The sequence below is a fragment of the Rhea pennata genome, chromosome 4 (genome assembly GCF_028389875.1).
Source record: "Rhea pennata isolate bPtePen1 chromosome 4, bPtePen1.pri, whole genome shotgun sequence".
Lineage (NCBI taxonomy): Eukaryota > Metazoa > Chordata > Aves > Rheiformes > Rheidae > Rhea > Rhea pennata.
In genome coordinates, this window is record NC_084666.1 from 17,017,574 (window position 1) to 17,041,512 (window position 23,939).

A 23,939-nucleotide genomic window follows, 5' to 3' on the forward strand; every position below is an offset into this window, starting at 1 on the left:
GATGAATAAAGTAGCATCAGTTGTGTGGACACAGCTCTCAGTGAAGCACTTAGTTTTGATGGCATTATCTTTTTTCTCCTTCTTCCTTTTTTTGCCTCTCCACAGTTAAGCAGCTTTTCTTCTCCAAAGATCACTGGATCACTAGATAGCAATCCACTCATAAGCAAAGTCAAAAGGTGCCCTAGATAAGAGGTTTGGGTTATGATTCACAATGTTTGCAATGGATGTAGAACTATTCAGGACATTCAGTTCACACAGAACTCCTGACTGATGCTGCTGTACTGTATATTCACTTGCAACATGGATAAAGATGATTTCCAGAATAAAACAGAGCAAAGTTTCCTATTTTGCTATTATTAAAAAAAAAATATATATATATCAAAATTAACATCAATCAGTCTTGGAAAATTCAGAATTGTGACTATATTGCTCTTCTGGGTGCTGTTCCAGAAAACCTAAGAAATGATCCAGTGTGCATGTTGTGTTTCTCTGAATTTCACCAGCAAAAATGCAGCACCATATTACTAACACAGGACAAGGAGCATAAGGTCAGAACACGATGTTGATGACTTCTGGTTTTGAAAGCAAGATGAGAAAGAAGGGGTGCTGCTCACCAAATAAAACACAAGCAGCATGGCTCTTACGAAAAGGGACGTAACAGAGGGGGGCACAGACAGCTACACAAATTTTCAACAGCTGGCTTGGAAAATAGGGCAGATTTTAACAATTCTGTCTTCTGATCATGGCCAAACTGCCTCCGACGGTCTTCTCTATCAGGTTTTAATACGATCTGTGGTAAATCATAGCAACTCGCAGACACAGATTCAGCCTCCCTCGACAGGAGCCAACATTTTCAGAAATGTCCGAAATGTCCCAGATGTATCTTATATTCTGCATCCAAAAAAAAACCTGCACTCACAGAAAGGGCAGTAAGCAGGTAACATTTATTATTTTATATGCATGTACAAATGGTTTAGATATATGAGAAGTTTTCTGATTCAACTTGGAGGAAGAAATGTAAAGGTGATATTTCAGTTAGGTACTGCAACTAAGAGCTAATCTAACTTTGCATTCAGTAACATCATTTATTAAAAGGTACTACAAGATACCTAATTATTAAAGTGTTCATTGGGTCTGGATGAGAACTGCAAGAAATTATTTGTGGAAGGGAAAGACATCTTTTCATAGGCCTTGGAGATTTATATTGCAAAATGTCAATTAGGTAACAGAATATTGGAGGTTTTTTATTTAAAAAGACTGTATCTATCATTTTGATATTGTTGTTTCCATTCCAAAGGCAAAAAAACCCTACTCTTGACTCTACAAATGAATTCTAATAAATACATAATCATTCCAAATGACTTCATGACTCTATAAATCATCCTGATATGATACAGCAATACCCAGAAGCAAAGTGACTGTGACAGAAAGACAGAAGTCACCACAGTTTTCTCCTTAATTCACTAACAGAACTTTAACAAGGAGTTTTTACAGGTATTTAGTAGCCCTTTCTATGTCACAGGTAGCTGAGTTTGGCTTGTAGTGCAGTTTTTCCATCATTTCTTTACTACTACAATGTCTTGTGAAACTATAAAGTTTTGCAAATCATAAATACCTAAAGCACACTTTGATGAAGATATGCTTCAACACTTAACCGAGTTCTCAAAAAATCCCTACGTTCCCAGGGAGCAACCAGGTAATGTCCCAGATTGAACGTTGCAAGTACAACCTCAAAATCAAGAATTTCACAGAAGTTAATAGCTTCCCCCAATTTTCCTCATATCACATCTCAAGAATAAACAGCTCATTGGCCCTCTCCATTTTTAAGCAGCTGGGTATTACAGCATGGTTAGGTGTGTATCCTACATGTGTAAGAGGAAAAAAGCCTTTGAGGATGGTTTAAACAATAAAAGGAAGCATGATGCAAACAGAAATATTCAGGTCCTAGCCATAACAGAAGCTATGCTTAGTTACACACTGAGTATAGTACACTGAGGAATTGCACAGTAATTATGAAATTCCTGACTTGATATATTAAAACATGCACTTTGTGAAGGCTTTAATATAAATCACTAGGTCATGATTGATAAACTATTACAAATACAGACTTTTAAAAGATTTAAAAGGAATCAAGTTACAGTAGTTGTACTTGAGAGGGAAGAAATGCCAAAAAAAAAAAAAAATCCTAAAGACACAAATTTCTGTATGACTAGCTAAATATTATGAATTAAAACCTGAAGATGAAGTGAAGAAGGTAACAAAAATACTTCAGGAGAGTGATTCTAAAATATTAAATTATAAAGGGAACATGAGAGGTATAAAAACACACACATGAAACTGGATATTTGATTTCAGAACAAAAGCCAGTGCCCAGTCAAACTCAGATCAACCAAAGCTAGCAGAAGAAAAACGCAAATACGCTGATCACAGCTGAAAATACACAATTTTTCAGATCTGTAACCTGGCTTATTTTATGCTTTTATATTAAACCTATTTAATTGGCCATATTCCATTAAATTAATTTGTATTTTCTAAAAGCTCTGCAGTCTTCTCAGATTGTGTAAGTTCCCTCTGACTCTCTGCAGCAGCATTAAAATTTAACCATTTGTTGTGACTAATCAAAAGAGAAGCTGCCCTAATTAATATTGGTAATTGATTACAGTTAAATAAATTAGTTAACGTGACCCTAGTGTCAGTGCTGGCTCCAAGGATTTAGACAAAAACTGAACACAAAGCATGAATGATAAATAGGCTTTTCTAAGACATTTGTTCTGTTTTAATGTTTTCCTGTTGTGAACAACTGCACTTAAAATATGCAAGATGCCTAATGGAAGAACAGCTTTACAGGCAAAGACATGACAGGATTGAGAAGTAAGCTGAGATGTGCTCTGTAAGGATATATTGGGTGTTCCCAGTGTAAGAGCTTGGGGACTCAAGCTTAGGAAGGAGGGAGAGGACACCAAAGAAGAGATGAAGCAGGAGAACTGGCAAAAACTCAGTCCTACTGACTGAAGGCCCTGTTTGGAGGAACTTCAAAGCAATCTACGAGACTCTGCCGACATCACCATCTGCCACAGACTTCTAAAGATTTGATCTCTCAGGGGTCTACCTCCTGCAGAACACAATATATTCATAGAAGAGATTAGAGATACATCATGAACCAACTCATCCTGACCATTTATCATGATAAACCTGCCAAATACATTAAATTTGCATAAAAGGATGTGGTCTCTTTTAATAAGATACCTGTCTCTCCATTCCTCAGTAACAATAAATGATTTGAAAAGCATTAGTAAGACCGCTACGACTAATTCTTTAGCCAGCAGTGTGCTTTGGCAGAATATCCGTGCTACGATCGAGTTCTCTAGAGTTTTTTAATGTTCTTTTTCATGCACAACAAAAGTTTAGGTCCTCAGCTATTAGAACTTGGTGCATCTCACTAAATGAGTGTGAAATGCCAATTTAAACTAGCAAAAAACTCACCTACTTTGTTACTTGGTTAAAAAAAGCAAAAAAAAAAACCAAAAAGAGCTAGCACTGACATTCTGAATGATCATCAGTTGTGGAATCACCAATATTCATTGCAGCTCTCTGTATCACCAATAGAGGTTCTGGGTGAAACTTGAACTAAAATCATTTTTGTTGAAGTTTTTATGCTGACATGCTTAACATTTTCACGTGTATTTCTGTGACCACATCCAAAGGGAAATTCTGAAGGAGAGTCAAGTCTTTGTAATCTAATGAACATCTGTTGATATTTTAATATAATAGCTTTTCACTGACTTATTACCTGAGTACAGGGTTTTAGATACATCCTTGGCAAGTTTTAAAGTAGTTCATCAAGATAATAGAAGTTAACTAAGGAAATCATCCTCATTATAGGATATTATCCAATCTTGAACTTTTACATCAGGCCGCAAAAAAATTCAAAATGTCATTTTAAAGATACTGTACGCTGCCTCAGGAAGCTCTTCCACTTGTACTGTACCTTTCAGTTACCATCTCTATAAAAATGATATTTAGATCAATCACTCTATTCATGGCAGATCAGAATGGTACATTTGCCAGTAAGTCATTCCTGACAACCTTTTCCTCTCCTGCCTACAGCTAACTTACACCCATTGTTGTATTATTCTGCTACTTCTCTGAAAGTGAAAAATGGAAAGTTTTGGTAAAACTCACTGTGGAAAGCATACATTGAATTCATCAGCTATCTGCAAGCAAGCATCCTCTTTCTTCCACTTCCTCTCATAATGACACAGTTTCCAATTAATTCTTTCCAGATGTTGTGTTCAGAGTCTCCAGTAAAATCAGCAAGCCGATTACAAAATTCTGAATACATTTTACAAGGGTATTTCTGCAAGATGGAAGGGACTCAGCCTTGTCTGAAGTACTGCTACCTGGTAATGAGTTCCTCTTCCCACCAGTCACTATAAATACAATTTACAATCTTTTTGCCAAAATGCTTGTAATACTCTAGGTTAATATATGAGATCTCACCCCCTCTAGTGACCGGTCCCAATGAGAATAGGAGACAATTACTTACTAATAGGTAACAGAGATATTCCTACAGCTTTTGCACTTGGTGCTGAGAATCCCAGGTGCTGAGCGTGCTGTTGATTAAGGTGTGCGCACACTGGCAGCACTGGTTCATTACATGCACTCGGATGGAGGCTGGCCATAGGCTCCTACAGCTCTAAATTCATCTAGGATCTTCTCTTTCCCTAAGGGACATCTGCAAGTACTTGATTAACAAAACCGCCTACACAATTCTTTATTTTATAAATTATTAAATTTATTGGCTTAAAGAGGAGCAAGAGAAAGAGATATGTTTCGGAAACTACAATAAGAGCCTGCAGGAAAATTTAGCCCCAAACACAATAATAGCGTCATTGAGATGCATTCTTGAAAGCTGTATACCAGGTGCAAGGCTAAATCACGGAGAAACCTACAACACCCCACTTCAGAGCCTTACCCAACTGACTTCCAAAGAACTCCAGTAACAGCACTTCCTGTTGCCAGAAGTCTTTATCTAATAAAGTATTTACATGCTCCCTATTACTGCAGCAACAGGGCGCCTCAAAAGCATGGGTATATCAATCCTCTGGCTCACTCTCTCCCTGCAGTCCAGAGGCACGTGAAAAGGTGACGGGAATTTAGCAGAGTTGTATCGGCTGTGGGCAGTTCAGCAGGAAACTCGGCAGACTGCTGATGAGTCCTGGTTACTGTACTAACAATATAGTTCTCCCCTCCAAAAATATTCTGTGATTACAAAGAAAAATCAAAAAAAAAAAAAATCTTCTCCTTTGGTCAGGGAAGAAGTAGGGGATTACTTGAAAGTGTGGTAATGAGAAAATTTCAGTCCACTACTCTTTCACTGAAGAATGAAAACTGCAGCAAGGTCTCACCTCAAAGGCACAGCCTGTAGAAAGCAGATAAATGCAACAGTGAAGCCTTTTCAGCAAGAAGTCGCAGGAGAATTAAAGAGACTAGCATCTTCGGGAATAATCTGGTACTTTCTTGTGTGACAGAAATCAACATTGAACATCTTCCTTTACTTTGTGATTCCTCTACAATTATATGCTTATGTCCTGGCTTTCTAGCCCAAATCACTTTACCATACAACCATGTTGTGAGAGCTTTCTTTAATGGATTCATGCTTAAAGCACAACAGGCAAGTACTAATACACATTTCAATATTTAAAAGCATAAATAAAAATCTTAATAGATCCCAGATGTTTAATTTCCTCCAGCCCTTGTTGATGATTGAGTTAGTGCTGATGTAGATGATTTTTCAAGATCAGTGGTCAATTTAATGCTGAAAACACCTTAGAAGTTTAGGAATTTTAAATGCAATTTCTAAAGAATAAATAAATCATAAAGTAGACGCAAGGAAGAAAACTAGGAGTGAAAGTGGACATAATTTTGTGAGCTTATTTTATAGCCTGAGATGCACCCACAGGTTTTAAATGCAGCTCTGCGTGAAACAGACAGTAACATTTTGTCCACACATATAAAACCTTGTAGAGAGAATTATTTCATTCTCGTTTTCTTAGCAAAAGAACTTCAAAGATTCATATGGATAAAGAACTGAGCAATCTATGCTTTAAAGTAAATATATAGTATAATATGCTTGTGCTATTGAAACTGATGAAAAATTTGCCTTTTATTTCAGCAGGCTAAGATTTGCTAGCTGCCTCCATTTTTCACTTATTAAAGCAGCAAATTATAGTTTACTATATTAAACAAATAAAGCATGATTTAGAAAGTGCAACTACCAAACACGCTGCTGAAGCCAACAACCGAGCGCAGGCTCCCCAGCATTACAAGTTTGTAACTTGTAATCAGCAGCTTGGTGCTTTTGCTCTAGTTTTCGCTTTGGGAGAGGTGCGCAGCCACCTAAAGGGGAGCAGCCTGGCGGAGGCGCTGGCTTTAGGAGCCCGTATTTAGCTCGCACAAATCCATGATGTGTGTGTGCACTTGACGTCATGATAAGGCTGTAAGTCTGCCAGTGCAGCAGCCACAAGCCACGCACGCTGCCAGCTGCAGGCTGAGCACACACTAAAAGGCTATGAATTTCATTTAATCGCCTCTTTCCCCTTCCCAGGAAAGCAGTACAAGCTAGCAGCTGCTTGAGAAAGATGCTGAAAAATATTAACTATGAATGTCCAGGATTTGTTTTGATTGGTATAATAACCAAGCAAACTAAAAATAAATCTAATAACAGATTCTGTGAAATCTGTTACCTACTAATACAGCTAACAAAGCAGGCTTCAGAGTCCACTTTCAATGAGTGTGTGGATGAACCCAGCAAAATGATTTACTTCATGTAGCTTGCTTATCAGATCTAATTATAATTACGCTAATTTATTTATGTGCCATGTATTTCTCTCCAGCTAAATTTCTGATTTAGAGAAACTTCACCCGCTTTGTTATTCGCTGTGCAACACAATAGTTTTTGGTAGTGAGAGCTGCTTTCTATTATGCCTTTGGCATTTTGTGAAATGATACCTGCAAACATAATCTAAGCCCCTAACCAGTTTTATCACATAGCCAACCACAGACAACACTTTCAGAAAGCTGAATATGCCCTCCCAGGCCTTCTAAGGTGTCTCAAATTAGTGCCTAAGAACTGAGTCACCTAAAACTGTTAAGCCCATTAGAAAAGGTAAGTCCCAAGACTAAACTTTTGCTGAATCAACCCCTGCTGAGATAAGATGCCAGCAGTTGCTTCAGTGGGAAATCTCTAGGGGCTTCAAATACAGGGCCAAATGCTCACCTCACTGGCGTAAACAGGAAAACTTTGCATGGGATAAGGAGTTGCAGTGATAAAGAGTTGCAAGCACTAATATCTGGCTGAAACAAAACCACAAAGTTTGTGACAAAGATTTAGAAAAACAAACATAGGCACACTACCACCACTGGCCCCCAAACAGTACGTTGCTTGCAGTCATGCATCAGTGTGCCACCAATCTCTAAGGAAAGGAAAGTTATATTTCTCTGTCGACTTTTATAATCTCACTCAGTGTTCTCAAACTTAGTGAAGCCGTTTTGGTAACCAAATTTGCACACCAGGAGGGTTTATCCAAGTTCCCATGGTCCAAATAGCTTCATACGCTTCCTAATAACAAACCTGAAAATTATACAGGTATTCGTGTCTGTAAAGAGCCATCTTCAGCAAAATTAGCAGGTAACTCTCCTCTTAACAGCAAGAATATTTTATTAAGTATCTAGTGTGCTCACACAAAAATGAGAACACTACTGTAAAATCCACTTTTTGATGCTAATCTTAAGATGCTGGATTACACAAAACTAAGGAAATTCCAGGTTGCACACAGCATAAAAGGTCCCAAGGAGGAAGGGCTGTGAGCACAAGAAGTATCTTTCAATTTTGCAAAACGAAGCCTCAGGATCAGGCGTTAATATTTATATTCTAGACTACGATTAGAAAAAAGGCTCTAGCTCCCTTGCAGGGGTGGGCCTCCTCGATCAGAGGTGCAGCAAACTGCTTCACTTCCTTATTGAAATTCAGTCCATCTAATTTACACTGCAGAAGGCAGCAGTGTAATGAAATATAGCAGAGAGCATTTCAGTAGTTTTATCCATCTCCGCTGCCCTGCTCTTGACCAATGTATAACCCTGGCCTTTCCTGCCCCTCACAGGGCTCCACTCTTTTCAACTTGAAGCTGCCTCAGGAACACTTTAAGTTCCTATAATACGGTAATCATTAAGATACTGCTCTTAGATCACCAGAAATGTATGAAGATTGTGGCTACTTTCATTTGTGAGGCACACCAAAAATGTTCTCGTTTTGCTTAAGGTAGCCCACTCCCTTTCAAAATGACAGCGTAAACAGCCCCCTTCTCTCAGAACCAGAGTAAAATATTTAAAATTATGTTATTTATTTGCAAGTGAATACAGGTAATGTCTGTTAAAAAGCAAAATCCGTTAGACACTGGATAGTTTTGGTACTGTGTGTAGTTTCCAAAAGGCAACAGATGTGAGGATGGGGGAAGGGGGGTTGATTTTGTCTTTTTAATATTCAAAGTGGGTCTGTTCTCACTGGCTAATTAAATCAGTAGAGTGCAAACAATAAAAGAAAAAAAAAATAAGTGTTGCCTTTCTTCCCCAGAACAACCTCTCTGGCTCATCTCTACCTAGGAACTTACTCATTAAAGATTATACAATATTCCCTCCCAAAATGCTCATGAAATAAGATACATATAGACCACTTCTTATTCCAGAGAAAACACTTTTCCTGTGGAATTTAAGATAAGTTAGTCTTTCCACTGTTAAGAGAAAATGGACTTGGAAATAGCTTCTTTGTTTGAAACTACTGCAGAAATCATACTAAAAAAGCACTAGATTTAATAACAATATCAGATGTACAAATCAACCAGCAAAACGCTCCCCTAAAATATACTTGTACTTTCTTGGCAAAGCCAGTAGGTTTGTATGGGTGTACTGAGTTATCTGAGAAGTAACGAGATGTGTTAAGAACATTAAACAGTCATCTTCCAAGAACCTACTATATTATGGTGTTTTCTAGTCAGAAAATCCTTTGTAGCACATAAATACATGTAATATCAATTAAAACATTTTGATTTGTAAAATCAAAATGAAAGTGGTATATTTAGACTTGGTTTTGGAAGTATTTTAAATAGTACTATCTAATTCTAGCCTTCTGTTAGTTATGATACATAGCTCAGTAGTAAAAATGAGCTGCACACACAGACCAGAACCCCACCATGCCAGCTGTACAAGAACAGAAGAGACAGTCCCAGCCCCAAGAATCACACAACAAATACAATAGTGCACATCATGAAGACAGCGTTGTGTGTGAGCATTAGCAGCCACCCAACTTTGTGAGCACAAAGTTCAGCAAAGGCTCAAAATACTTACCTGCAAAATAAGATAGACCGCATGTGCTGAGCCCTGTATTGCTTATTGCTCCCAACACTAGCTAGTTAAATGCAAGTTTGGGCTTGTGCACCTACCTGGTGCTTTTAAGTGACAACACTGTGGACATACCTGAAGATAAGGGACAATCGAGAGATGCAGACCAATAGATGAGAGAGTTTGTATCACAGTAAGATGGTGTTTGCCAGCAGCAATCAATCATTTCAGGCCAGTTGTTGCCAAGTTTTTTAAAGGCATCAGTGCCAAGGGAAGGGTTATGAGGCGTAATCTGTCAGTTCATGGGAAACTCCTCTCAAATGGTCAGGATCATCATGGATGAAAACATGGAAGTGCATGTTTGAAGACATTACAAGTGAACACTAGAAACTAGGATGAGAGATACTGCAAGACGCTCTGAGATCCAGAGTTCACCTGAGCTTGATGCATTACTGGCCCAATTTTATGGCTACTCAGAATTTCTCATAAAAAATACGGCTTCATTGTAAGGCAAATTGTTAACGAATTATCCACAGCTGAACACTGAAAGCTATTTAACCTCAATTTCAGGCATTTGCAGAGTTGTATGCCCAATGCCAAAAGCTTACTGTAGCTTAGTTACTTCCATTTAACTCTGCTACTGTTTAAACATACTCAGCACCAATATGTACTTTACTTCCTTCAAGTTTTTTTTTTTGGTTAACCAAATTAACGGTTGCAAACAAATAAAATATTTGCTCTGTACTACAGCCAAAACAGTGTTTCTTTATGTAATCTGCATGATGAACAAACACCAGAGCACTAGAGATAAGAGCAGCAGATCCACCTTAGTGATGTTCCTTCTTGCATCACGTAACAGTGAAGTGCGTATTATAAGGACCCTGAACGGAACTGAGCCCACTACTGCTTAATTTAGCTGTATCTCAAATACACAGCAAGCTAATCCAGCAAAGAGATTTCTGTTGATAGCTGTATGAGAGAGCATTTACCAACACCCGCTAACCTCTAGATTTTACCTGTTAATTTTCTAAAAGATCCATGTGTTACTTCCTAAGCCACAAGGTGTCACAGCGGCTCAACCGGTAGGATTCTTGTCAGTCCAGACACGCAGGTTGTGGCTTCAGGTTACATACAGGCGCTAACACGGCTCTGTACTAGGAAGTCTGTGCTCCGCTGTGTATTTGGAAGTGCAGCCCTTTGGATGAAACAATCAGTCAAGGTGTAACTTGGTTGCTTCGGGATGCTCTCGATGTGGGTGTTAAATGATGTTATACCGCCGTCACAGAAGAGAGGTACTTTGTGTGCTGGCATCTTGACCGATCTTTTTACTTTGCATTATTAACCCCGACAGAGTGTTAAGAGAGACTGAAAAGAGCTGAGCTAATCAGTCATATCAAACAATAAATTTTATGAGTTCCACTGCTTTCTACTCAGCCTTACTAGGAATTAATAACAATTTATTTGAATGCATTAATTATTCAAATTAAAGACACACTTTTGTTCATTTTTTATAACAGGCAGCTTGCTGTAAGCAAGTAATATTCTATTAAGAATATAATCTGTGGTTGGTCATGTCAGGTGTTACCATTTCTCATCCCTGACTGGATGAGCACAAATCTGAATCAAAACTAGGGCTTAAAAAGCAAGGAAGCTTGGAATTTTTTTCAACAATTTCTTTCTTGTTACATTCATCTAAAGTACCTGCATAGCAAGCAGTGTCCTATCCTATGGAATAACATGCAAGTATATCATGTTTAGTGATCTGTAGTCTTCCCATTGCCACTAGTCACTGACATTGACTTGCTTTGCATGCACACACCAGCGAGTCCTCACTGCAAACCTATCAGCAATTCTCTGGTCTATCTAATTTTCTGAGAGTGAGGACTCTGTCTGGGCATTTTTGGAAACTCAAAACAGGAAACATTGCCTCTCAACTCGACCCATATAAAATAAGCAACTTCCTTCCAGAATGCTTCACAAATTGAAACTTGCATTCTTCTGTTATTTCTAAGAAGAAAACTTCATTGATCAAGCATTCACAGAAAGGAAACACACAAAGAATATGAGCGTAGCCACAGCACATTCACTTTTAAACTCGAGTTCATACTCATAGAAATTTTAGTTTTTGTTGCATTCATGTAATGAACTTTTACTCAGTGCGCTGGCTTTTCATGTCCCATTATTCATGGTGACACATTCATTTAAATGGACCTATGCTTTTTAACATAATCAGTGATGTGCATAGGTGCAGCCTGCAAAGAGTTGCCACCACAGTTTATAGGCATGCTGCTCATAAATACAAGCAGAACTCCAGTCAGTACAAAATGCCAAGTTTCCCACAAAGCATATGGTAATTTTTGCTCTGTAAAATGGATAGATGCACTATATAATAAATAATTGCAGCACATTTTATCTGAACTTCTAATTGCTTAAAACGATACTTCAAATCACATCAACAACATTATTATCTAATTACCCTATGGGTTAACTGATACTCTGGTGATTAAATCTAGGTAGAAGTGATAGAGCTACTGTATTGCCTTTATCCACTGAAGTAAGTAGTTAGGTTGAAAATGCACATATAGATTCTGTATCCTGGGTTTTAGCATTTTGCTATGACAAAGAAGAGGGATGGAGAAATGTTGGCCAAATATCAAAAGGAAGGAGGTTCCTGGAAGACTCTCAACAACTTCAACCAGAGGAATTTTCATTTGCTCTAAAGGAATTATCTTATGGCATTTCTTTTACTTTATGGTGTTTTCTAGTCACAATAATGTTGTGATGTGAAATGCAGCAATATAGAACACTGGAAGCATAAAGGAAGAAAGACAGTGACACTGACCTGAAAACGCAAGTTACTGTCACAATACGAGGGGCTGAGGAAAACAGACACTTGTTGGCCTTATTCCACTGCTTTATATGCCACATGTGAGACTTTTATAAAAATTGCACAAAAAACCCATAGTGGGCTAGTTATGTGTCATTTCATACCCTCTTTGCTCAAGTGAATAATACTATTCTGGCTGCAAACCCTTTGGCAAAGCAGGTTCCTGCCTGTCTTGCCAATCTCACCTAAACTGGAGGACATGCTATAGCAAAGAAAACGCAATGGTTTGGAATACCAGTGCTGCTGACTTTCTTCCTGGGGCATAAAGTAAGGTGAGAGTGCTTCAGCTTAAACTATAAATCAAAGAATTTCACTCTCTCTACTTCCTTGTTTTCTGATTTCCCCCTCTGTGTGACTACTGAATTTAAAGATGTAGAATATTTAGTTTTGTATAATATGGTTATTAATGTTTCAGAAATCTCCTTGTATCCTGCTCTAAGACAGATGGCAAGTCTTTCACCAATACAATGTTCTGCTAATGGCTGAAGCAAAACTACACAACTGGAACAAGAATCACAATACAGTACATGAAATAGTATAAATATGCAATATATTGAAAGCCATATTTTACTTCTCTCAATCAGGTTGTACCTGAGAAAGTGTTTTGCTACTTTAGAAAATAACCTAATCAAAAATTTAGTTAGTTTAAAAAAAAAAAAAAAGGTAAAAAAAGTAAAAAAAAAAAAAGTAAAAAGTGAAAGTAAAAAAAAAGGGAAAAGAAAGAAAGTGTACACTGTACAGGTGATGTAGGACTGCATAGAGAAAAAAAATCAAAAGAAACCATGACAGTTGGTTCTTATATGTATTTAATTTTTGAAGAATGAGCACAGCAGATTGGTAATTAGGTCTATTCTCAGATCTGTCCTACTAAAGGCTTTCCAAACATGAGCAGTTTTATACACATGCAATGTTTCATTTGCCCTCAGAGTGCAAGAGATAAGGTCATCCAACCGCCCCCTGCAATCCTTTTGGAGTTTGAAGGATGCTGCAGTCTGCAACTAGCAGTTGTGTAATGGATGGGATCAGGACAGATATTGAATCTGTTGTATGTGGGTGTCTGATCGCAAAACTATATCAAGAGATTAGCTTTCCCCCTTCCCTTTTTAAACACACACACGCATATGGTACAGACAGATTTGAATTAATTTCTGTTCAGCTAACTACACTTGGCAAGCTGACTCTATGGCTTAGAATTTGGAAGCATAGATACCACCAGGTATTTCAGATCCCATGTGATAGATATCACAACCATGTTCTAATTTATCAGTTGCTTCGAAGAATGCAAAGATACAGCTATTTAGTTTGCAGGTAACCAGGCAAAAGAGTTTAAGTGGGTTTAGAAACTTACACAAAGTTATGGCTTCACTGTGACAATTTTGAGTTTGTGAATCTACCCTGGCATCTACTGGATGCACATGCTGACATCAGGAAGACCTTACTTACAGAAAAAGTCTTGTCCAATGCTTACATTTTGGCTGTAGTTATCAAAGAGTTATCCATAAAGCCCTTAGTTAGCTATGCTCAAGTCTCACATTGCAAGCCTGTATGAAGGTGATCGGAATGCCAGCCCAGCCAGGAGGCTCATCGCAATTATGTCTTCATGACAGCGGTTATAGTCAGCAAAGTGGAGAGGACAGCGCGCTTGTGTAGAATTTATGGAATTTCACTCTGCAAAGACTCTACACTACCAACATTCCTGAGACCTGATGAGCTTATTTCAGGGTTGGTGATTTTTCACTAGCCCCATAAGACATATAAGCGCCAGAGTTGTCTCCAGAAACACCAACCATTACCACCCTGAGGTTTATGTTCCTCAGGTAGTTCTAGCTGATCCCCAGTTACATCAGAATTACTGAAAGTACTGTTTGACTGAAATCAGTAATTTACAGGCTTTAGTTTAAATGGCCACAGCATGCCATCAGCATGTAACGGAGATGCGAACGGTACTCTGACAAAAAAGTGCTTTCCTTCGGAAGTGAATTCTGCCAGTTACCAAACCCAGACAGAATGCCCTGGGGAAAGAAATCACATAAGCCTAGGGAGAAGACTGAAGCTGGAATTTCAGAGAAGTTTCTTTTGCTATTTTTCTCTAATAAATAAAACCATCAAGATCTGGCTAAGCAGCCGTGTCCGGTACTTAAGTCTGTTCTGTAGACTGCTAAGCACCACCCATTCTGGAGCAACCTTGCTCCTGCTACAGTCACCACTCTGAGGCTTCCAGTGCTGTAGAAGACACTTTCAAAAACACGACCCAGCAAAAATAAGGATACATCTTTGCCTGTTTACACGGTCCAGTGCATGAAAGAAAGTTCTGCTTGGAGAAGAAGCAACCAAAGTATCAGCACAGTTGGAATGCCTGTCTACTGCAAATAACACAACTTTTGGCAAAAAGATACAAAAAAAATACCATCTGAAGTGAGGAGTCCAACTACAAATACTGCAGTGAGCTTAGCGATCTACCCATACACTTCTTCTATAAACAAAGTGCATGTACCAAAAACAAACCTTTTTTTTTTTTTGATTTGATCTTACAATCCTAATGCAGGCAAAACTCCAGCTGAAACAAGAGCAGAGGATCAGGTCCTTGTTATGATCTCTGTTTTGTTCCTTCTCATCATCCAGCGGCTTCTATTTTTGAGATTGGATCTGCATGGTAAACCTTGTTTACATTAGAGAAAGACTGAGTTTAATTTTTTTAAAGTGGATTTACACTTTAAAGAGGAAGAAATGAAAAAGAAAAATAAGGGGTGAAAAGGATTCTTTATAGAAAATGATCTAGAAAGGATCACAGTAACTTACAGAGGAGATACATTCCTGTACTATCACACTGACTCTCCCACTCCCCCTTGCCAGCCCCGGCCCTCCAAAGCTCCTGTTAGTCAAGCATGCAGTTTACATTCTATATTATAACTTCAGGAAAAAAAAAAAAAAAAAAGCAGCAAGACATCCCTGATTGTAAGCTAAGGATCAACATGGAAAGGAAATAGAGTCTTTTTTTTCCCAGCCTCATAAGAACTGTTAGTTTGTAATAATTTTAATTGAAAACAGCTGCAACAAATTTTTTTTTAAGAAATGAAAAAACTGTGTGAAATAAAAGACAATCAGTAAAAAAAGTCTTGAAATCATTCCGAAGTCAATGTCTGCCTAAACAAATTCAAGAGTTTTCTTTTAAAATTGACCTTTTCAGTTTCAGCAATGTATAGTTTTAAAACTGATCTTTTAAAATACTTTATTCATCTTCCTAGAATTGTTAGTTATTAGTATATTTGAGGATAAAAATATTTCTTCATATAAACTTCTGCTTCAAAGTATTTTTGTTTTCCTCTCAACAAAACAAACGGACTGGGCAAACTCAGACTTCTGTATACAGTATCAGAGATCTGTTTGTGATACTAAGTTGCTATGTGAACAAATGTGATGTCACAACATAGATTTTTATGACTAATATATTAAAAATGCATCAGGAAGAAGAAGAAAGATTATTTCATCAGATAGCAATGTGAGGAAGTAAAGTAAGAGACTTCCATTTAACTGTAGAAATTTTGTTCTGCTTTGATTTGATTTGCTTTAAATATTTGGTTGAGTAAGAATGTCTGTGTAAGCTTCCAGTTCATTTAGTAGCTTTTAAATAATCATAACATCGTCTTTTATCTTCCTCTTAATTTTCTTTAAATTTTCTTCCATCATGAAATCTCTCCTTTTGTGAAATTTACTTACAGTTTAATAGGAGTTTAATATAATTTGATTAAGTTGCTTGTCTTCAGAACAAATATGCTGCTAATCACCTTCTCCAGTCATCCTTATAACACTGCATTCTGCGCCAGAAGGAAAGTTAAGTTTTGCATATAAGGTGATGGAAAGTATTACTTCTTGTAGTGGAGATAAATATATAAACCTAGATGAATTTAATCTCCTATGATAAATATAAGTTCTAAAAATACAGTGGACTACATAAAGAAGTGAAAGGCTTGATACATTTCTTTGATTATTGACAATAAAGTAATGCCTCAAACTTTAAACTGTCAGCAACTTTAAGTGATCTTTCCACAGCAAGCACACTGTAATGCTAGTGAAAAATAATTATATATAAGATATAATCACCTTTGAAGTGTAAGCAACTTCAAATGATTAAAAATTATAACAAAAAAGGATTTGCAACATCAAAGAGGAAAACAGCTTTTTTTTTTTTTTTTTTTTTTTTTTTGCATTGAGTTTTATGAAGAAAGAGATATAAAGTATCTAAGATAATTTACCTGTATTTTATATTTGCTACCTAGAACTTTAGGAACTGCTGATTATGCCACAACAGGATTGCTTTCTTGAATGTTAAGATAAAACAGATATAAAAATATTAAAATAAACTGAGTTTGAGTTAATTGTCAAGAAATCCTTAAAACTGTACTCACAGCAAAGAGACAGCTGCATTTTGCCTAACAAGAACGTTCAGCTATGATAGAAGTTAAGATTTATCTTGATATCTGCCAGCAATTATCAAACATTTAAATATTCCATTTGCTTCTCTAAATCAGGCTTGTTGATGTTTTACAAAATGGCACTAGACACTCCCAAAGTATTATTAAGAAAGCATGTATTAATTTCTTTTTAGAAAAAGCATTACAGGACTTGATTTCTTTGAATAACTTTTAAGGAAGTTAAGGTGTTCCTGCGTGCTAGTTAGTAACTCAGGCTCCTTAATTTGATTTAGATCACATAAGAATTAGCAAGGTAGTGGATTTTTGCCAGTACTTACATCATAAAACCACCTCCTGCCTGGGTGTGATTGGAATTCTTTGCCGAAGACTGACCCTGAATTTCAAAAGGCAGTTGTAACTTCTGCCTGAGGAGCCCAGAAAGTTATGATAAGTTTGGAGAGCAAAAGTTTGCACGTCTAGCAAGGGTTAGACTTGACAATTCTTTACTTTCGTAACTACCATTTCTTCCTAAAGAAAACAAGAACAGCAAAGATAAACAGACTATGTCTAAATGACCCTTATTTATCACTCTGTACTTTGTCTGCTTAACACACGGAGCAGATCCTTCACAGAGACTATTATTTCTTCATATCTAATGCTGGCACCTAGAGTGGAAGCGGTGGATTGCCAAGGAAGGACCTGAAGTGCAGAACTATTCAAAGGACCTTTCTACCTCCCCAGCGTACCACAGTCCATTGCCCTTTTGATCATTCTGACCTGTCTGCAAGCTCCTTAGAGTAGCAGTTACATGGATGCACTGCAAAGTTGGGCTCTGCAGATGGAGGAGAGAGAACAGATAGATGTTACATGCAGAGTATGTAACTTTTACAAGTTCTTTATCTATCATCTGTAAAACTAAACCAGATTGAATTCATTTTGCACTGCCCCGGAACATCAACCACTGCAAGGGATGGCAGAGAATTTGATACTAGAAGATTATTAAGAATATTCTTACTTCTTAGAAAAACAAGATGATCCCAAAGGCTTTCCAAGTATCTGTTTGGGGTGGAGGAACAAACATGGGCTACTGGCTCCCATTTTTAAAGCATCCTCATTTGACACTGGATTTCTCCAGAAGCTGATAGTTTGGTCCAAATGGAAGCTGATAGTTTGCTAATCCCAATCTTCTGGAGAGTTTCTTTGTAATTCCTTTCCCCTTAAGCTGCTCTACTTGTGCTCACCTACCCCGAGGTTCACAGCAGTCTCCTTCAGAGACCAGTGCCTACATTATTCCAAAGACCTCCTGAAGAAAAAAGTTCATCCACTGAGCTTGTATCACCCAAAGCACAAGCACATTCTTCCCGGGATACCCAGGGTTCCACTGGTCTGGATACAAGAAACCCAGGACCAGCCATACATGTTCCAGAAAGCTCAGCTACCAATCACAAACATGCCTAGAAGCGCACAAAATTAGTGTGAAACTTCTGCTCCCAACCTGCCAAGGAGCCAGCCTAATTCTACACAGCTTGCCACATCTAGGCACTGTAAGTATCTCTGCAAACTATTTTTTTTTATTAAGGAAAATGTTTTAATCACAGTATGAATGAGATGGCGTGAAGCCGGCTAGAAAAAAAAATTTCAACGGGCAACACTACTTACAGCACAGATCTCAGAAATTAAAAAACAGAGAACAAGAATGTAAACAATGAACACAAGGCAAAAGTATCTTTACTCCAAGTAAATGAAAAAAATGCTTAAGCATAAAGCCTTCATTAACCAAGTACTATCTGTCAAAGCAAAATCCTGCTGAAACCCATAGCAGTACTAGTAAAGAGGAGTAGGTTCTCCCTCTTTGCTCAGAACAGTCAATCTGTCAGAATGTGCACAGCAAAAAGTGCAATTAAATGTACTGAAGTCTAGCTCAGCGCACCTCAGCAATGCAAGAGGGGAAAGTTGTTTTACAAGTCCATCAAAAACTTCTCCTAGTGTAACAATTGTAAAGGAGCTGTAATTGGAAACTGGTCATATTAAAATATTAAAATAATATATAAAAAGGCTAAATTGACATTGACAGCTTTTCAAAACAGCTTCTATATAAAACGCTGAAGGAGTCGCTAATGATACATGCTTCTGCTGTTTACTTGAAAAAGTCTAGAAATCATTATATTAGGACGTACAGGAATGTAAGGAACAGAGTTGCAGGACACGGACAAATAAGCAGTAACAAAAAACAAAACAAAACAAAACACCTCTTTCTAGCTAAATGTCAGTGATCATCAGCAATCAAAAACTTGGGGCAAAACTGAAAAACAGTAACCATGACTTTGAGGGCAACGAGCTTCTTTGAGTTTTAGGCATCATCAACTGTATTTAACAACTACTCAAGAACAATGTTTTAAGGATAGCAGTGATAACAGTGTCAGAAAATCAGTTATCCTGTAGCAGTTAACCAATCAGAAAGCAGGTCACATCTTGTTAGCTGTATCATATACATTAAACGTCACAGATTCTCCATGGCTTAGCTGACAATTCAGGCATGTGTGTTTTATTTTATGATAACCTCAGGTTCTCTTAAAGAATTACGATAGAACAAACAGATCAATCCAAACTCCCTTACCGTGCTTCGTGACACTATTTCAGTAGATACTTGCCTCTCTACAAAGGTATTAATTATAAAAGATTAATACTTTGTGAAATGTTTTCAGGGTACCACTAGTAAACTACTATGAAAAATTGCAGCACCAAGAATGTTCGCTGCACAAACACAGGCACATGGGCAGAAATGCAGCCTGATTCTGTCCACACAGTCTTCACTTTAACAGACCAGAAAGTGTGCTTTTTTTTTTTTAACCATTTAAGTATCAAGATGCAGCCTCCACTATACGTTTTTTAAGTGACAAAAGTACTTCCCTTTTCCATTTAGCATATTCTTTGTGGTAGCTGATCTCGGTGTAAAATCCAGTGTGTATAAAGCAGTTACAGATTACACAAAGCATAACCAACAGTGAATGTAGTTTACATTATTAGGTACTTTTGACAGCTATACAACAAAGTCACGTACTGATCATCTCTCATGCTAAAAGCAACTCTACTCTAAACATAAACATGAATTTCTCTGTCGGTTGTTCTGAACATGTGTTCTTTAAGCGCAGCCTAGGAGTAAGTTTTAAAAACTCTGCTCCTGGTTTCTGTTATCATTTGTTTTCAATTTTAATGAGTTTACAACACCAAACGAGATAAAGGTTCCTCTCTCTCCCTAAATCTGTAGCATTTCCGAATTAGTTTTGTGCAAATGCTCCAGCAATAGCTTGCAATATTATTGCTGCAAATGCCAGCAGGACAGATTCTGAGCAAACAACATACTGAGGCAAAGAAATCTCCTCAGAACAGCATTATAATCAATCCTGAAGTGCTGTACTGTAATTTCCAGATTTCAGCCTAAGCTGGTATCTACTCAAAGAGTTGCTCTGCATGGAAGCATAATGAGGGATTACCCAATTAAAGTACTAAATTAATTAGGGTTCATGCCTGCATCTACTGTACTGTCTAATGGGACGCTTCAGACGGAATTCAGGCTGAAACCCATCACAGTCCATGCACAGTAAAACAAGGCTGAGGGACTTACCTCTGTACGCGACTGCAGCCTCTTGTTCATTTCATATATTCGGTACTCTGGTTGCACCATGTATGGTGTGTGTCTCCTATAAAATGGGCCAAAAGGAGAAGAATAGAAAGGGTCATGTGGTGTGCTGGACATCTTGCCTGCTTGCAGAGAATCAAGCTACACAGAGTATCACCAACATCCATACAGAGCACATGGGCTGTGTGTTCTCCACAGTACAAAGTAGCAGCACGCACACACACACACATACAGGCTGAGCACACTGGCGGGGAAGTGCTGTGGGAGCCCTCTATAGCAAGAGACAGAGCGGGGGGGGGAGAGGGAGAGAGCAGGAGAGAGAGGCAGAGAGAGAGGCAGGGAGAGAGCACAGGCTCCAGAGAGAGAGAGAGACTGGATAGCTTCAGGCACCACTGCTCGTTTTTAAAGAAGCAGTTTCTGAAGGGGTCATTTCCTGTCCACACTGTAGACTAGTTCAAAAATATAATTTTCCTCCCAGTCTGACAGAGGTCTAAGGTTTGGTTTTAATTTTTCCCAGCCAGGACCCCTCAGGAACCTGGCAGCAAGGCTTGTTAGCATATAGGTGGTTTAAAAGCTGCCTGAGCCAATCATGCTCTAAGAAGAGCACACTTGTGTAATATCACAAATGTGATTACTACAAAATACATAAACAGAGGCCACCGCAATGCCCTGCATTCGGAGCCGGTGATTCACCTCTCTGAGATGATTCCTTTCAGTGGGGATCTGGCAGTTCAAAGTGTTTGTGTTTATCTACAGTGGCTTCAACAGCCCATTACACTTCTGTACATTTTTTTTTTTTTTTTTTTTTTTTTTACATTTCAAATCAACAGTTAGAGGGCTACAGGGAGGCTGGGCTCCCTGTTTCAGCAGAGACTAAAATCGCCGGGGACAGAGAATTTGCACAAAGAAATAATCTCAATACCTCACTTCACACAATGGAGAACAGTCAAATGCTAATAACATAAACCGCCCAGAAAAACATAAAACACAAAGAACGGGCTGGGAAACCTACCCCCCAAAACTGCCAAAAATTCTGGTAGGCACTGATTATAAATGATCACATGAATAATTTTAAAATCAGCTCTCCGGCTGAAAGGTAGGGGAAGCCAGGTAGGAGGCTGGTTCCTATTTTCAGGACCACTCAAGTGCACAAATCTTGGAGCAGTTAGAGTACAGTGGAAGTGGAAGAAATCCCAAAGTGCAGGGGGGGAGGTGCGGGGGGCAAGGGGAGGGGGCGAGGGAGCAGAATCACCCCGCCGGGGGGAAGGATCAACTTTATCTATTGAACTGCACTTCCAAGAGAGTCCCGGAAACATGTTCTCACGTGGGCAAAAAAAACATGCTTAAAATATAGAGAAAACAAAAAGGGCTCATCCGCTGCATGGGAAAGTGCACGGTTTGAGAAGGGGAGCCCCCAGATTACAGGCAGGAGAAGCCTTTGAAGCAAAGCTCACGTCTTCATACACAGCTGTAATGCATCGGGCACTATTTAGTGCTGAATAAACGTAAAAACAACAGTAAACAGTGCTGAATTAATCTCTCATGTAAATTCATTCAAGCAAATGGAACCACTCTAGGAACAGATTGAGTTAACTAATATGATTAAGAGAACAGCAATCAGACCGTTTTCGGCAGTTTTCACAGCAGTTTTCAGCCAGAGTGCTTTACATGAACACTGTAGGATTGCCCAGTTCACAGATGGGGAAATCGAGGCACCCACCACTTCACTTTCTAATTTTATGCAATAAACCTGGAAAATATTTGAGCATTATATAGCTTCACCTGCTATCAAAAAATTAATTCAAATCCAAGTGAATGTAGGAATATTTCAAGACAAATTTGAAAATTTCCTGTTTTGGGTACCTTTCCATATTGGGCTGAATTTGGAATTCTCTTTCAGGATAAATTATGAAAGCCACCATTTTATGCTGCTGCACTGATCTGGGGCGCTGTTTGCCTCTGCGGTACCGGTCATTCTGTAGCAAAACTATTTCCGTACACTTTGTGGAGTAACAGTTTCCGGACGCAGTGACGCGCTCTGCCGTTTTACAGACTCCCCTCAGCGTCTGTCCCTATACTCAGAGCCAACAGGTAGTACATGGGATATTTTATTTCTCTCTTTTAACATTTCCTAGTTATATAGCAATGCTATACTCTCCATATATGCTGAGCGCAATAAATAGTATGTACAACATATGATTCAATCGTGCTGCGATGACCATGCCAGTACCCTGCCGAGGTTCACTGGCTGGGGAGAAGTTTGTAACAGATACCTGCCAAGGCAAAAGCTTCGCTAGGTCCACCAGCCTTGTGTCGCAAGGCTCCCTAAGGCCTAAAACCAAAATGACCAGAAAAACTACAGTTACAGCACCAATGTACACAGTTTTATTTTTATGACCAAAGCACTACCTACTTAAGTAAATGTCAACAACAACAAAAAGAACAACCCATCAAACTGAAGATGTTTCTTTTTGTTTGCCAAGCAAACCCAAAGTAAAATATGTTTATCCAAGAAGGGATGCATTGCTTTTTGGAATTAAAATGCTGGAATTTTACACTGCTGGAAAACTGTATCTGTTTTAAGGACTTTATCCAGGCAAAAATTCACTGTTTTAAGAAGTTAAACCTGTCATTAAAATTTATTTTTTCCATTCTGCTTATTGGGGGGATGGGAGGAGGGGACAGAAGAGGTTGCTTTTTGAAGGAATAATAATAATAATAGTAATTTTTTAAAAGCACTGCAAGTAAATGAAAGTCATGATTTGCTTCCCTGGGGACCCAGAATTGCCCTCCTCTCCCCCCATCCAGGCTTATGTGTACAGGTCTCAAGTGAAGCAAAAATATGTGGTGATATTTTATTAACTCCCACCGATTTTGTGACAAATGCTAGTGCACCTGTAGCCCACCAGCAAGAACTGGTCCCGGGCTGGAGACCTGCTCCCTGCAGGCCCAGCAGCACTTCCCGCTGCCTGTTATCATCTGGACCAGCGCGATGTGCAGAGGAGTAAAACAAGAAGGCAGAATCAAAGGAAAATAAAGTTACAGGGATAGCGACAGTGTCGTTTCGATTCCCACTTGGATCTGCCGCTTTTGAAGTCTGGGCTGCTCTCCGGGAGCGAGAGGTAGGGGCTGCGCGGCTCGTGGGCGCGCCGGGCTGCTCCCGCGCTGCCACGCTCCGCTCCGAGGCAACGGCCGGGGGACAGCGACTGAAAGCAGACCTGTGCTCAGAGACAAACAGCTGGCCCAAGATTTAAGACAACCGATATACTCCTTAACAGAGCAAATGGGTTCAGGGAGAGCAGAAGGAAAAATGAGGCAAAGAGAAACGAGAGGGAGGGACTAGTTTTCCCAAGTCAGAGAATGAGCATGCCTGTGCGTCTGCGGGCGCGTGGCTACCAATACGTGGGATGCCCAGAAATCTCTCTTGTGAGAGCCCAGAAACGAGGGGCCAGGTCTGACTGGCAGAGGTGCAGACGTGTCTGGTGTCCCTCCGGCAGGGAGAGCGCTGACCACGCAGGCCTCGGACGCCCCAAGGAGCCACGGACATGGTGCTAGGAGCTGGCTGATGACTGCGTGCCACGTTGCCCTCTCCTGGGCACAAACA

The 23,939-nt window shown here is 38.9% G+C and overlaps 1 protein-coding gene across 12 annotated transcripts in view; it reads right to left on the bottom strand.

Moving 5' to 3' along the window:
• Positions 1-20,794, bottom strand: part of LDB2 (LIM domain binding 2) — a 216,518-nt gene extending 195,724 nt beyond the window's left edge. For 5 of the 12 annotated variants that reach the window (XM_062575377.1, XM_062575378.1, XM_062575375.1 and 2 more), the window contains exon 1: positions 20,321-20,716. In XM_062575377.1, the coding sequence (XP_062431361.1) occupies positions 20,321-20,452 (132 nt within the window). In that variant the 5' untranslated portion in view covers positions 20,453-20,716. The other 7 variants (XM_062575372.1, XM_062575370.1, XM_062575371.1 and 4 more) reach the window with 4 other exon arrangements.
• Positions 20,795-23,939: the final 3,145 nt, after the last annotated feature.